Here is a 16605-nt window from a genome sequence, read left to right on the forward strand (position 1 = left end):
GTTGGGGAGTGACTTGAGGTAGAAAGGTGGATTTCCCGGCCGTAGCCGTGGCCACCAAATCCGATAGACCGACCTCAAATAACTCCTCTACGCATCGCCTGTCCACTGTCGTGTCCATAAAGCTCTTCTGGCCGAAATGGACATAGCACTTACCCGTGATGCCAGTGTGCAGATATCTCTCTGTGCATCACGCATATAAAGAAATGCATCCTTTATTTGTTCTAACGACAGTAAAATATTGTCCCTGTCCAGGGTATCAATATTTTCGATCAGGGACTCTGACCAAACTACCCCAGCACTGCACATCCAGGCAGTCGCAATAGCTGGTCGTAGTATAACACCTGCATGTGTGTATATACCTTTTTGGATATTTTCCATCCTCCTATCTGATGGATCTTTAAGTGCGTCCGTCTCAGGAGAGGGTAACGCCACTTGTTTTGATAAGCGTGTTAGCGCTTTGTCCACCCTAGGAGGTGTTTCCCAGCGCTCCCTAACCTCTGGCGGGAAAGGGTATAAAGCCAATAACTTCTTTGAAATTAGCAGTTTTTTATCGGGGCACCCCACGCTTCATCACACACGTCATTTAATTCTTCTGATTCGGTAAAAACTACTGGTAGTTTTTTCACACCCCACATAATACCCTGTTTAGTGGTACCTGTAGTATCAGCTAAATGTAACATCTCCTTTATTGCCAAAATCATATAACGTGTGGCCCTACTGGAAAATACGGTTGATTCGTCACCTTCACCACCGGAATCAGTGCCTGTGTCTGGGTCTGTGTCGACCGACTGAGGCAAGGGACGTTTTACAGCCCCTGACGGTGTTTGAGGCGCCTGGACAGACACTAATTGAGTGTCCGGCCGCCTCATGTCGGCAAACGACTGCTTAAGCGAGTTGACGCTATCCCGTAATTCCACAAATAAAGGCATCCATTCTGGTGTCGACCCCCTAGGAGGTGACATCCTCATATTTGGCAATTGCTCCGCCTCCACACCAATAACGTCCTCATACATGTCGACACACACGTACCGACACACAGCAGACACACAGGGAATGCTCTATACGAAGACAGGACCCACTAGCCCTTTGGGGAGACAGAGGGAGAGTCTGCCAGCACACACCAAAAAGCGCTATATATGACAGGGATAGCCTTATGATTAAGTGCTCCCTTATAGCTGCTTTTATATTAATATATTGCCATTTATTCTGCCCCCCCTCTCTGTTATACCCTGTTTCTGTAGTGCAGTGCAGGGGAGAGACCTGGGAGCCTTCCTGACCAGCGGAGCTGTGACAGAAAATGGCGCCGTGTGCTGAGGAGATAGGCCCCGCCCCTTTTTCGGCGGGCTCGTCTCCCGCTATTTAGTACATTTAGGCAGGGGTAAATATCTCCATATAGCCTCTGGGGCTATATGTGAGGTATTTTTAGCCTTTTTAAAGGTTTTCATTTGCCTCCCAGGGCGCCCCCCCCCAGCGCCCTGCACCCTCAGTGACTGCCGTGTGAAGTGTGCTGAGAGGAAAATGGCGCACAGCTGCAGTGCTGTGCGCTACCTTAAGAAGACTGCAGGAGTCTTCAGCCGCCGATTCTGGACCTCTTCTTGCTTCAGCATCTGTGAGGGGGCCGGCGGCGTGGCTCCGGTGACCATCCAGGCTGTACCTGTGATCGTCCCTCTGGAGCTTCATGTCCAGTAGCCAAGAAGCCAATCCATCCTGCACGCAGGTGAGTTCACTTCTTCTCCCCTCTGTCCCTCGTTGCAGTGATCCTGTTGCCAGCAGGAATCACTGTAAAATAAAAAACCTAAGCTAAACTCTCTAAGCAGCTCTTTATGAGAGCCACCTAGAATTGCACCCTTCTCGGCCGGGCACAAAAATCTAACTGGAGTCTGGAGGAGGGTCATAGGGGGAGGAGCCAGTACACACCACCTGACCTGTAAAAGCTTTACTTTTGTGCCCTGTCTCCTGCGGAGCCGCTATTCCCCATGGTCCTTTCAGGAACCCCAGCATCCACTTAGGACGATAGAGAAATTGAATATATAGATATTTAATAATAATAGCTACAAAAATTGGGGGTGGAGGCATGCGCTTTTGGTTTACTTCTGGGATTTTTATCCTTCTGGGTATATATGGTCTGGTATTTTTTTTATAAGGAATGCAATTATCCTGATTGGCTAGGAGCAGCAGCATCTACCCATTGTAAACATCTCCTTTCTTGGTCAGAGCCAGCGCCCTTTATTGCACACACTGGGGACCCTGGTAGTACAAGCAGGGGGACCAGTAGGTGCAATTGTATGTGTTTAAAGCGGAACAGCCTGTAGCCAATCAGATCTCCTGAGTGCTCACAGTAGCACAGATTGTTTAAGGAGATTCATGTTCTGATACTGTGGGAGACATAGGGAGGGACATCGGAAGCCCGCCATTGAATGGTTGATACACAATCGGTTTTCATAGGGGGGGGGGGAGCCGTCGCTGGTGCATAGTCTTACCGGTTGCGCTGTCCCAGCATGACATCAGTGATACATACAGTAGCCACCTTAATTCATCTTTGCTTTCTGCGATGTCAGCGATTATTACAGGTGTTATTGAACGAGGCAAAAAATTTGGACGTTAATAAAGCAGGAATATTCGTTAAGCTGGTCAGTACGGACATGGGATGCAGGGGTGTATCTACCTATTGGCCAGGATGGCACTCGCCAGGGGCGCCAAGCAAAGAGGGGGCGCCGCCTGGCTGTGCCACCCGTGGCCAAAGTATATAGAAAAGTCGTATTATCAGAGTGTACCTGGTGAGAGTCTGTCACTGCTAGAGCGGCGCTGGTGTCCGGCAGCACCGCACTTGTAATCAGACTCAAAATAAACTACATCTTTCATCAGCCCTTGTTGCTGGGAGCTCCCGGCAGCAAGGGCTGCTGGGAACTGTAGTTTATTGTGAGTTTGATTACAAGTGTGGTGCTGCCGGACACAAGTCTGATCACTAGTGCAGTGCGGTGCTGCCGGACACTAGTCTGATCACCAGTGCAGTGCGGTGCTGACGGACACTAGTCTGATCACCAGTGCAGTGCGGTGCTGACGGACACCGGCGCTGCGCCGGTAGTAACAGACTGTCACCAGGTACACAGCAATTGTTATATAGCACAATGCTATAGATCTATTTGTTGTTGGAGATAATAAAAAAGTGTCAGTGTTTGGGAGAAGGGACTGTAGTACCTGGAAAACTACACGATTTTCATGCATGTTAGATGTAAGTAAGTAGTAAGAGAAAACTTTAACTTGTTGAGTGTAATAAAGAAAGTACATATCTTACCTATTTCAAGGCCATGTTCAAGGAAATGTGTGTCAGTTAATTGTATAATTGATCATTTTATCTTGGAAGTGATGGCACCCTGATATCTTTTCTAACAGGAAGCACTTCTACCATCCAACTAATGGTGTTTGGTTAATGGCTGGGTCCATTTGAGGCTCATCTCACAGCAGCTCATTAGCATTTCATTCAGGATGCAGTCAAGATGCCGGCGTTTGGCATCCCGGCCTTTGGAAAGCTGACACCAGCATCCCGACACTGCTCGGAATGCTGGTGCTGGCATCCCAACATAGATAATGATGCAGAATGCCAAAATCCAGATCAAGTTGGTGCCAAAGTCTCCACTGTCAAGCCACGTGGGAGGGTTAGGCTGCGAGGGTGGGAGGGTTAGGCTGCAGGGAGGGAGATTAGGAAGGGTGGGTTAAGGTTAGGCACCACTGAAGAGGCTTTTGGGGGGCAGGTTAAGGTCAGGCTGTGGGAAAGGTGGGATAGGGTGGAGGGATGGTGTAACGTGAATACGAGACACTACTGTGCAGTGTAATGTGAATAAGGGACACTACTGTGTGGCATAATTTGAATTGGAATTATAATTGTGTCCACGCCCTTCCCCCACAAGACCATGCCCCATTTCCAATACTCACACTGTATTCCAAATGTGTGTGTGTGTGTGGGGGGGGGGGGGGGGGGGGGCAGTCCCTTACTTTGCCAGGGGCGCAAGGACCCCTGATGGGATGTAAAGTAGAAGCTCACCTTTAAAAACAGGTTTTATTATGAAACATAAAGGAAGATTCTGCAGGACTTACTTTCTTGCAAGTACACTGTAGTTTGTGGGTAACCTTGTCTCCCGGCCTGGGTCCCATTCACAACGCATCTCAGTGGAACTTTCATCCAATGAACACTTTACATGTCTGGGTGGATCAGGAGGATCTAGGATGGAAAAGGGAAGTTATACCGAGCCGCAAGTGCTGTTATTGGTGAAACGTAGAGTGTAAAGGATTACACGTCCTCAGGTTACTTACATCCGACTCGCAACCAGACCACGTCAACAAGATGCTTCCACCTGTCGCATTCCAGGTGACAAATAACGTGATGGCTTTCCGTCACACTGAAGAGCTGAAGCATGGACGACGTATGATTCCCCCGGTCCGGCTGTCTCGTGGTTCTATTCAACCGAAACAAGAATTCCCCTCTCCCATTACAGGGGTCTCTGGTAGCGACGCAGATGATGGAAACGTTAGACCCCAAATAGACGGCTGAGGCCGGCTTTAATAGAACGATGCCTGATTTTGGTACAAGACCTGCAGGAGGTGATTACACAGATGCAGCAATTGATTAGGTACAGCCGAAGTACGTACATCAGGGGTATTCAAAATGCGTCCCTCCAGCTGTTGGGCAACTACACATCCCAGCATGCCCTGCCACAGTTTACTATTAAAGCATCTGACATATATTGCCCACATAATTGCATGGTCTACAGTGCGTGTCCCCTGAGCTTGGAGCACTGAAAATAAAAGTTTAGTCCCTTATTACCAGGATAAGGGCAGGGGTGCAATACTATAATCAGGGCCGGTTCTTGCCATTGCAGCGCCCCGGGCAAAAGTTAGGGGTGTGGCTTAATATGGGGGCATGGTCAGTCACGCCCCCATTTGTAGCGCCGCTGAAAGGGGGGAAAAAAAAGTATACTTACTATACCCCGCTCCTGTTTCCAGACCCTGCAGACCGGCGCCACTCTTCTCCTCGGATCTATGGGAGAGACGTCAGTCATGACGTCTCTCCCATAGCACAGCATAGGCGCTAGAGGTCAATTATGACCCCTAGCATCTATGCCACAATGCTGTGCGGTGCGCGATGACGTCATCGCGCACCGCACACCAAAGGTCCTCTCCATGAAGGGAAACTAGACGCTTAGCGTCTGATTCCCTTCAGAGCGGGGGAGGACCAGCGCCACGAAGGGAAACCAGACGAGTAGCGTCTGGTTCCCTTCTCACAGCGGGAGGGGTGGCACAGCGGGGGGACACTGCTGGGGCGCACACTGACAGTGGCGGATCTTGCCATGGTGCGGCGCCCTCCGGATGGCGCCGGCGCCCTCCGGAAGGCGGCGCCCCGGGCAAAAAGTCCTGCTTGCCCGTGGCAAGATCCGCCACTGACTATAATGTGCTGGCATGCAGCTGGTTTGTAATTGGCACGTCATTTTGTGGGTACTTAGGGGGACATGTACTAAGCAGTGATAAAAGTGGAGGTGAGCCAGTGGGGAAGTTGCCCATGGCAACCAATCAGCTGCTCTGTAAATGTTTATAGTATGCAAATTATAAATGTTACGTCAATGCTGATTGGTTGCCATGGGCAACTTCTCCACTAGCTCACTTCTCCACTTTTATCACTGCTTAGTACATGTCCCCCTTAGGGCAGTATAATCAGGTCACAGGCTGTCGTACTCATTTTGTGCGGACAAGGGGCAATGTAATAGTTTATTATGGGCACCAGTTGTGTTGTATAATGTGTTGGACAATGGCCCTCATTCCGAGTTGATCGGTCGGTATTTTTCATCGCATCGCAATGAAAATCCGCTTAGTACGCATGCGCAATATTCGCACTGCGACTGCGCCAAGTAATTTAACAATGAAGATAGTTTTTTTACTCACGGCTTTTTCATCGCTCCGGCGATCGTAATGTGATTGACAGGAAATGGGTGTTACTGGGCGGAAACACTGCGTTTTATGGGCGTGTGGATGAAAACGCTACCGTTTCCGGAAAAAACGCAGGAGTGGCTGGAGAAACGGGGGAGTGTCTGAGCGAACGCTGGGTGTGTTTGTGACGTCAAACCAGGAACGACAAGCACTGAACTGATCGCACAGGCAGAGTAAGGTTGAAGTTACTCAGAAACTGCAAAGTAGTTTGTAATCGCAATATTGCGAATACATCGGTCGCAATTTTAAGAAGCTAAGATACACTCCCAGTAGGCGTAGGCTTAGCGTGTGTAACTCTGCTAAATTCGCCTTGCGACCGATCAACTCGGAATGAGGGCCAATATTCTGGTATAATACAAATTTACAGCAACCGTTTGCCCATCTATGGGGTAAATTTTCTAAGGTGGGAGGTTTTTTTAGAACTGGTGATGTTGCTCTTAGCAACCAATCAGATTATATCTATTATCTTCTCAAAGCAGCTAGATAAATGTTAAGTAGAATCTAATTGGTTGCTATGGCCAAAATCACCAGTTCTAAAAAAACTCCCACCTTAGTAAAGTTACCCCAATGTGAGCTACGGTTATGACACCCTGCACATTATACAGGTCAGATACCAATCAAAGATGTTAATTGCAATGTTTCCAGCTTGCATTTACAGATACAATAAACCCTGCATCCCTTCTACTCACCCCATAATAAATCACATATCAGTCATAATATACCTGCATGTAATCTGCTGATGTCATCACTTACTATATGTCATTCTTGCATTTAACATATATGGAGCATTATGTGGACCAATGAGGGGATTAATGGACATAAATCATGCTACTGGATACAGTGTGAGCACCTGTGTATAAGAATTTGCTCCAGTTTTAATAGTCTGAGACAATATTATCTGAATAAATATTGTGGTGAAAGCCCCGGCAAGGTTGTACATGGGAGATATATGTGTCCCAGGTTTCTGAGCTATAGGATTTAAAACCACAGGAAAATGTATGCAACTGCAAAACAGAATAGATGGATGTTTTGAGCTTTAGTAAAAAACGGTTAAGGATTCCTGGGGTTGTGGATGGAAAGAGAGGGCGGGCTCCATCCATTAGGCCCATTTCTGGTCTTCAGGTCATCAGCCTGAGATCAGGTTAATTAGTGCCTGCACCTGTAGATGCTAATAAATGTGTTTCAGTGCTTCATTCAGTCTCTCACTGCCTGGGAAGAACAGGCAGGAGGCCTGTTAAGAAACACTGTGATTTTCTGACCGTGAGTACTGTGCATATGCTTATGATAGGGGCATCAGGTCCTACCACTCTGAGAGAGGGAATCTGTTTGTTTAGTTAGTCCCCAGTGGGGCTAGGATTTATTTTTATGCTTTCTGTACTGCACAATAAAATTAGCTACGGCTAGATTGCACGAAAATACTGGACTAGTGTGTGGTTTCCTGGCTGCTGTGTGTTTGGAAGTGCCTATCTACCCCAGGAGAGGATACCCCTACCTTCATCTTTTCACAATATATTAAGAAAACCAACCCCAGAAATTGGAGATAAAATAATAAGAATTTACTTACCGATAATTCTATTTCTCGGAGTCCGTAGTGGATGCTGGGGTTCCTGAAAGGACCATGGGGAATAGCGGCTCCGCAGGAGACAGGGCACAAAAAAGTAAAGCTTTACTAGGTCAGGTGGTGTGCACTGGCTCCTCCCCCTATGACCCTCCTCCAGACTCCAGTTAGGTACTGTGCCCGGACGAGCATACACAATAAGGGAGGCATTTTGAATCCCGGGTAAGACTCATACCAGCCACACCAATCACACCGTACAACTTGTGATCTAAACCCAGTTAACAGTATGACAACAGAAAGGGCCTCTTAAAGATGGCTCCTTAACAATAACCCGAATTAGTTAACAATAACTATGTACAAGTATTGCAGATAATCCGCACTTGGGATGGGCGCCCAGCATCCACTACGGACTCCGAGAAATAGAATTATCGGTAAGTAAATTCTTATTTTCTCTATCGTCCTAAGTGGATGCTGGGGTTCCTGAAAGGACCATGGGGATTATACCAAAGCTCCCAAACGGGCGGGAGAGTGCGGATGACTCTGCAGCACCGAATGAGAGAACTCCAGGTCCTCCTTTGCCAGGGTATCAAATTTGTAAAATTTTACAAACGTGTTCTCCCCCGACCACGTAGCTGCTCGGCAGAGTTGTAATGCCGAGACCCCTCGGGCAGCCGCCCAAGATGAGCCCACCTTCCTTGTGGAGTGGGCTTTTACAGTTTTAGGCTGTGGCAGGCCTGCCACAGAATGTGCAAGTTGAATTGTGTTACAAATCCAACGAGCAATCGACTGCTTAGAAGCAGGTGCGCCCAACTTGTTGGGTGCATACAATATAAACAGCGAGTCAGATTTCCTGACTCCAGCCGTCCTTGCAATGTATATTTTTAAGGCTCTGACAACGTCCAACAACTTGGAGTCCTCCAAGTCGCTAGTGGCCGCAGGCACCACAATAGGTTGGTTCAGATGAAATGCTGATACCACTTTAGGGAGAAAATGCGGACGAGTCCGCAGTTCTGCCCTATCCGAATGGAAGATTAGATAAGGACTTTTATAAGATAAAGCCGCCAATTCAGATACTCTCCTGGCAGAGGCCAGGGCTAGTAACATAGTCACTTTCAATGTGAGATATTTGAAATCCACCTTTTTCAATGGTTCAAACCAATGGGATTTGAGGAAATCTAAAACTACATTTAGATCCCACGGTGCCACCGGAGGCACCACAGGAGGCTGTATATGCAGTACTCCCTTGACAAAAGTCTGGACCTCAGGGACAGAGGCCAATTCTTTTTGGAAGAATATTGACAGGGCCGAAATTTGAACCTTAATGGATCCCAATTTGAGACCCATAGATAATCCTGATTGCAGGAAATGTAGGAAACGACCCAGTTGGAATTCCTCCGTCGGAACCCTCCGATCCTCGCACCACGCTACATATTTTCGCCAAATGCGGTGATAATGTTTCACGGTGACTTCCTTCCGTGCCTTAATCAAGGTAGGAATGACTTCTTCTGGAATGCCTTTCCCTTTTAGGATCTGGCGTTCAACCGCCATGCCGTCAAACGCAGCCGCGGTAAGTCTTGAAAAAGACAGGGACCCTGCTGTAGCAGGTCCCTTCTCAGAGGTAGAGGCCACGGTTCGTCCGTGAGCATCTCTTGAAGTTCCGGATACCAAGTCCTTCTCGGCCAATCCGGAACCACTAGTATTGTTCTTACTCTTCTTTGCCGTATGATCTTCAATACCTTTGGTATGAGCGGCAGAGGAGGAAACACATACACTGACTGGTACACCCAAGGAGTTACCAGTGCGTCCACAGCTATTGCCTGTGGATCTCTTGACCTGGCGCAATATTTGTCCAGTTTCTTGTTGAGTCGAGACGCCATCATGTCTACAATTGGTCTTTCCCAACGGTCTATTAACATGTTGAAGACTTCTGGATGTAGACCCCACTCTCCCGGATGAAGATCGTGTCTGCTGAGGAAGTCTGCTTCCCAGTTGTCCACGCCCGGGATGAACACTGCTGACAGTGCTATCACGTGATTCTCCGCCCAGCGAAGAATCTTGGCAGCTTCTGCCATTGCACTCCTGCTTCTTGTGCCGCCCTGCCTGTTTACATGGGCGACCGCCGTGATGTTGTCCGACTGAATCAACACCGGCTTTCCTTGCAGGAGAAGTTCCGCCTGGCTTAGAGCATTGTAGATTGCTCTTAGTTCCAGAATGTTTATGTGAAGAGACTTTTCCAGACTCGTCCATACTCCCTGGAAGTTTCTTCCTTGTGTGACTGCTCCCCAGCCTCTCAGGCTGGCGTCCGTGGTCACCAGGATCCAATCCTGAATGCCGAATCTGCGGCCTTCTAATAGGTGAGCCTTCTGCAACCACCACAGAAGTGACACCCTTGTCTTTGGTGACAGGGTTATTCGCAGGTGCATCTGCAGATGCGGCCCTGACCATTTGTCCAACAGATCCCTTTGGAATATTCTTGCATGGAATCTGCCGAATGGAATTGCTTCGTAAGAAGCCACCATTTTTCCCAGGACTCTTGTGCATTGATGTACTGACACTTTTCCTGGTTTTAGGAGGTTCCTGACCAGATCGGATAACTCCTTGGCTTTTTCCTCTGGAAGGAAAACCTTTTTCTGAACCGTGTCCAGAATCATTCCTAGGAACAGCAGACGAGTTGTCGGGATTAAATGGGATTTTGGAATATTCAGAATCCACCCGTGTTGTCTTAGCACCTCTTGAGATAGTGCTAAAGCTGTCTCCAGCTGTTCTCTGGACCTTGCCCTTATTAGGAGATCGTCCAAGTATGGGATAACTAATACGCCTTTTCTTCGAAGAAGAATCATCATCTCGGCCATTACCTTGGTAAAGACCCGAGGCGCCGTGGACAATCCGAACGGCAGCGTCTGAAACTGATAGTGACAGTTTTGAACAATGAACCTGAGGTACCCCTGGTGTGCGGGGTAAATCGGAACGTGTAGATACGCATCCTTGATGTCCAAGGATACCATAAAGTCCCCTTCTTCCAGGTTCGCTATCACTGCTCTGAGTGACTCCATCTTGAACTTGAACTTTTTTATGTAGAGGTTCAAGGACTTCAGATTTAGAATAGGCCTTACCGAGCCATCCGGCTTCGGTACCACAAATAGAGTGGAATAATACCCCTTTCCTTGTTGTAATAGGGGTACTTTGACTATCACCTGCTGAGCGTACAGCTTGTGAATGGCTTCCAACACCCTCTCCCTTTCGGAAGAGACGGTTGGTAAGGCAGACTTCAGGAAACGATGAGGAGGATCCGTCTCTAATTCCAACCTGTACCCCTGAGATATTATCTGCAGGATCCAGGGGTCTACCTGCGAGTGAGCCCACTGCGCGCTGTAATTTTTGAGACGGCCCCCCACTGTCCCCGAGTCCGCTTGAGAGGCCCCAGCGTCATGCTGAGGTTTTTGCAGGAGCCGGGGAGGGCTTCTGTTCCTGGGAAGGAGCTGCCTGTTGGTGTCTCTTCCCTCTTCCTCTGCCTCGTGGCAGGTACGACAAGCCCTTTGCTCTCTTATTTTTGTAGGAGCGAAAAGGCTGCGGTTGAAAGGTCGGTGCCTTTCTCTGTTGGGGAGTGACTTGAGGTAAAAAAGTGGATTTCCCGGCAGTAGCCGTGGCCACCAAGTCTGATAGACCAACTCCAAATAACTCCTCCCCTTTATACGGCAAAACCTCCATGTGACGTTTTGAATCCGCATCGCCTGTCCACTGTCGTGTCCATAAGGCTCTTCTGGCTGAAATGGACATAGCACTCATCCGAGATGCCAGTGTGCAAATATCCCTCTGTGCATCACGCATATAGATAAATGCATCCTTTATTTGTTCTAACGACAGTAAAACATTGTCCCTATCTAGGGTATCAATATTTTCAATCAGGGATTCTGACCAAACTACTCCAGCACTGCACATCCAGGCAGTTGCTATAGCTGGTCGTAGTATAACACCTGCATGTGTGTATATATTCTTTTGAATAACTTCCATCTTTCTATCTGATGGATCCTTAAGTGCGGCCGTCTCAGGAGAGGGTAACGCCACTTGTTTGGATAAGCGTGTGAGCGCCTTGTCCACCTTAGGGGGTGTTTCCCAGCGCGCCCTAACCTCTGGCGGGAAAGGGTATAATGCCAATAACTTTTTTGAAATTATCAACTTTTTATCAGGAGCAACCCACGCTTCATCACACACGTCATTTAATTCTTCTGATTCAGGAAAAACTGTTTGTAGTTTTTTCACACCATACATAATACCCTGTTTTACGGTATCTGTAGTATCAGCTAAATGTAACGTCTCCTTCATTGCCAAAATCATATAACGTGTGGCCCTACTGGAAAATACGTTTGAATTTCTACCGTCGTCACTGGAATCAGTGCCCGTGTCTGGGTCTGTGTCGACCGACTGAGGCAAAGGGCGTTTTACAGCCCCTGACGGTGTTTGAGGCGCCTGGACAGGCATTAATTGATTGTCCGGCCGCCTCATGTCCTCAACTGACTGTTTAAGGGAAGATAAACCATCACGTAATTCCACAAATAAAGGCATCCATTCTGGTGTCGACCCCCTGGGGGGTGACATCTGCATATTTGGCAATTGCTCCGCCTCCACACCAATATCGTCCTCATACATGTCGACACCACGTACCGACACACACCGCAAACTCACAGGGAATGCTCTAATGAAGACAGGACCCACTAGCCCTTTTGGGGAGACAGAGGGAGAGTCTGCCAGCACACACCACAAAGCGCTATATATACAAGGGATATCCTTATATTAAGTGCTCCCTTATAGCTGCTTTAATATATATATATATATAGCCATTAATGTGCCCCCCCTCTCTGTTTTACCCTGTTTCTGTAGTGCAGTGCAGGGGAGAGACCTGGGAGCCGTTCTGACCAGCGGAGCTGTGACAGAAAATGGCGCCGTGTGCTGAGGAGATAGGCCCCGCCCCTTTTTCGGCGGGTTCTTCTCCCGCTATTTTTCCAGTCAGGCAGGGGTTAAATATCTCCATATAGCCCCTATGGGCTATATGTGAGGTATTTTTAGCCTTGTATAAGGTTTATATTTGCCTCTCAGAGCGCCCCCCCCCAGCGCTCTGCACCCTCAGTGACTGCCCAGTGAAGTGTGCTGAGAGGAAAATGGCGCACAGCTGCAGTGCTGTGCGCTACCTTATGAAGACTGAGGAGTCTTCAGCCGCCGGTTTCCGGACCTCTTCACGCTTCAGCATCTGCAAGGGGGTCGGCGGCGCGGCTCCGGGACCGGACTCCACGGCTGGGCCTGTGTTCGATCCCTCTGGAGCTAATGGTGTCCAGTAGCCAAGCAGCAAATCCACTCTGCATGCAGGTGAGTTTACTACTTTCCCCCTAAGTCCCACGTTGCAGTGATCCTGTTGCCAGCAGGACTCACTGTAAAGAAAAAAACCTAAACTAAACTTTCTCTAAGCAGCTCTTTAGGAGAGCCACCTAGATTGCACCCTTCTCGTTCGGGCACAAAATCTAACTGGAGTCTGGAGGAGGGTCATAGGGGGAGGAGCCAGTGCACACCACCTGACCTAGTAAAGCTTTACTTTTTTGTGCCCTGTCTCCTGCGGAGCCGCTATTCCCCATGGTCCTTTCAGGAACCCCAGCATCCACTTAGGACGATAGAGAAATATATATTTTTTTAAACATGTTAAGGGTGGATTCAATTAGATGCATTACTTACAGCATGCTTAACTTCCCAGGTTAAGTGCCCGGAGCTAGTCAAATACATCCTGCGGTAAACCCGTGGTATAGCATAGATTCTGGGTTACGTGCCCGGAACTATGCAATTACTGCACTCAGTAAGCCCCAAGGAGTGCTGCACTTAACATGTAGTTCTGTTTGCACCCTCCTGAGGTACGAAGAGAAATCTGAATGAAGCGCACCCTCCGAGCTTACCGCGGGTAGTAATTAAATAGCTCTGGGCTCCTAAACCAGGAGCTGAAAATTGAATATCTCCCTAAGGGGGACATTTACTAAGCAGTGATAAGAGCGGAGAAGTGAGCCAGTGAAGAAGTTGCCCCATCAACCAATCAGCAGCTCTGTATCATTTTATAGTATGCAAATTATAGATGTTACTTCAGTGCTGATTGGTTACCATGGGCAACTTCTCCACTGGCTCACTTCTCCGCTCTCATCACTGCTTAGTAAATGTACCCCTAAGTCTATGAATGAAAATATTTGAACCCCATTATGCCTGTCTGGTATACATGAATACTGTTAAAGTAACAAGATACTGATTAAAAATACTTAAAAAAACAAACAAACAAAAAAAACATTTATGACCTCTTAAAGCTTCCATTGTAGTAAATATATGAATTATCCAAATAATATTCCACTCTGAGAATTTGGTTCCCATATCAGATTGCCGCAAATTAGGGAACGGGAGTCCTGTTTTCAGTCCTGTAAAATAAAACAAGATTTTACTCACCGATAAATCTATTTCTCGTAGTCCGTAGTGGATGCTGGGAACTCCGAAAGGACCATGGGGAATAGCGGCTCCGCAGGAGACTGGGCACAACTAAAGAAAGCTTTTAGGTCACCTGGTGTGCACTGGCTCCTCCCACTATGACCCTCCTCCAAGCCTCAGTTAGGACACTGTGCCCGGACGAGCTGACATAATAAGGAAGGATTTTGAATCCCGGGTAAGACTCATACCAGCCACACCAATCACACCGTATAACTCGTGATACTATACCCAGTTTAGGAGAGAGCATTGACTGCATAGGAGAGAAAAGAGTTAAACATCTGGGGAGGGGTGGACCTAGCTGTGAGGAAAGTACAGCCTTCTTTAGGGGGAGGGTTTGATATATATATGGAAGGTGAGGCCATTTTAAGTCTCTTGGGATTTGCTTTAGGTGAGTGCTGCAGTGCCAGCAAATTTTGCTTTTATTGGGGATTCTTGCTGTGCAATTAATACATAGACTGATCCTCACTTTAGTGATTCCCCACTCCAGAGTAACTCCTTACTATTGTGATTATCCTCCTTCCCTCCTGGTATTGTTTGGTCTGCTGATATGTCTCGCCCCCAGCGCGTGCTAAGGGCCCCGGCTCGGTACCGTGGTTCGGACGGCCGAGCGGGCCCTGAGGCGGCAGTGGGCGGCATGAGGGACGGGGCTCCGTCCCCTAGGGCCTCACCGAACGCGGCCGCGGGCAGCGCGGACGGGTCCCGGGCCGGCTCGCCGCCGGGTGCTGGGCCGGGCACTCCGGCCGGTCGGGGGCGGCGTGGGGGACCAGGGGTCCCCTCGGGCCGCTCGAGGATCGGCGGGCGGCGGCCGTCCCCTCCGGGGGCCGCCGAGCCCGGGATCATGTCGGGCGCCCGCGGGCGCGCCGCGGGGGGCGCCCAGGAGCGGCGGGCACTGGCTCTCCTTCCTCGCCACGGCCGAATGTTCGAACCGGGCGGGGGGAGAGGACGAGTGAGGGAGCTGGCGGTCGCCGCGCGGGGACTATGCAGGAACCTCGCGCGGCGGCCGAAGAGGAGGATCAGTGCGGGAGGCCGATGGCGGGAGGGCGTGGGACGCGCGCTCGACGTGCGCGCGCGCCCACGCTCGCTCCGGATGCCGCTGGCCGCACACGTGCGCGCGCAGCGGCGCCAACATCACAGGGGCCACCCGCTTCTTCTCCCCAGATGCCGGAATTCGGCAGGGAGAGGGAGCCCATTAGGGGGGTGCAGCGTATGCCTCGGTTAGGCAGCGCTGGGCGCAGGGGAGGTCGTTAGGAGAAGGGGGCACAGCAGGAGATACAAGGGGTGGCCGAGAGCAGCATGCGGGTGCGCTCTCCGCGGGTCCGGTGACACGCGGGGGAGCGCACTCGGGGGGGCAGCAGGTCCCTGTGACTACCGCAGGACGCAGCGGCATGAGGGGAGACAGGGAATGGGTCAGCGGCCGCAGGGCCGCAGCACGGGCAGCTGCGCACGACAGCGGGTCCTCCCCAGGTCCAGGGGATTCTTCTGCTTCCCTGGATAGGGAAGGGGAAGGATCGGAGACGGAGAGCGGCTGGGCCGGCCGGGGGGCACTTGCCTTCGGATTAGAGCATGAGGGGCAGGGTCCCCGGGGCGCATCGGGCGGTCGGTGGGCGCGGGCTCGCGCCCAACCAAGGACCGGTCGTCCTTCGGGCGGCATTTCCGGGGGTCGCGCCGCACGGGATCCTCCTGGGGCCATAGCGTCGGCGCTGGCCACGGTGGTGGAGGCTCTGGGGCCATTAGCTGCAGTGGCCTCCCCTAGGGCGATGGCAGATTTCGGCCAGGCTGCGGGACGCAGGGGGTCAGGCAATCGAAAGGCATCAGCGGTGCAGCGAGTGGCACGAGCCTGCCGAGAGCTGGGGGCCGCCGCAGCGGAGCTGGAGCTAGGATCAGACCGGGAGCGGCAGGGGCGCACGGTCACTGCGCATTCCACACGGGGTGCCCGGCGTGCGCCGCAAGCGCGGGCCGGGCCCTCTTCTGTTTTGTCTTCCACAGAGGACCGAGGTGAAAGGGATTCGGCAGACTTTGTGGTTGACGATGATTGGAATGAAGACAACGAAGAATCCGGGTCGGAGAGGTCGATGGCATCCGGTGAGTTGGTACAGTCTATATCAATTTCCACCGCGAGCTCGAGTTCGCGTAGCTCTTCCTCCTCCTCCTCCTCTTCTTTGGCGTCGCAAGCGTCTGACGCTGATAGTACTGCTAGGGCAAGGAAGGAGGCCGAGAAACTTGCCAAAAGGGCAGCAAAACAGCAGAAGAGGCGTAAGCGGCGCAGGCGAATTAGTGAAGAGGAGCGTAGGGCAAAGAAGAGGCGAGATCTGCCGGGGGTAGTGCGCTGCGAGTACACCGCAGTTATGCGGGGGCTGCGAGACAGCTGCCGCAAAAAGATACGTAGGGGTGACTTTGTGGACTTATTCGGTTTGACTAAGGCCATGAAGAAGGATTACAAAGCGGCGGCCGCTACGAAGGGCATGGGGGCAGAAGCTTTCAGGTCTTTTGATAACTGGCTGGCCGGATTTTGGGTGTTTGCGGCTTGCTATTTGGAGGACAGGCCGGAAGAGCACATGAAT

The 16605-nt window shown here is 50.4% G+C and overlaps 1 protein-coding gene across 4 annotated transcripts in view; it reads right to left on the bottom strand.

Annotated features, from left to right (window-relative positions):
- IL23R (interleukin 23 receptor) overlaps window positions 1-16605 on the bottom strand; it is a 120596-nt gene that overhangs the window by 60932 nt on the left and 43059 nt on the right. For all 4 annotated transcript variants that reach the window (XM_063939132.1, XM_063939128.1, XM_063939129.1 and 1 more), the window contains exons 2-4: window positions 13861-13977; window positions 4312-4590; window positions 4096-4219 (exon numbers count right to left, since the gene is read on the bottom strand). In XM_063939132.1, the coding sequence (XP_063795202.1) occupies window positions 4096-4219; window positions 4312-4590; window positions 13861-13933 (476 nt within the window). In that variant the 5' untranslated portion in view covers window positions 13934-13977. The remainder of the gene's footprint in view (window positions 1-4095; window positions 4220-4311; window positions 4591-13860; window positions 13978-16605) is intronic.

Source organism: Pseudophryne corroboree, chromosome 9 (assembly GCF_028390025.1).
Source record: "Pseudophryne corroboree isolate aPseCor3 chromosome 9, aPseCor3.hap2, whole genome shotgun sequence".
NCBI classification, from domain to species: Eukaryota; Metazoa; Chordata; class Amphibia; order Anura; family Myobatrachidae; genus Pseudophryne; species Pseudophryne corroboree.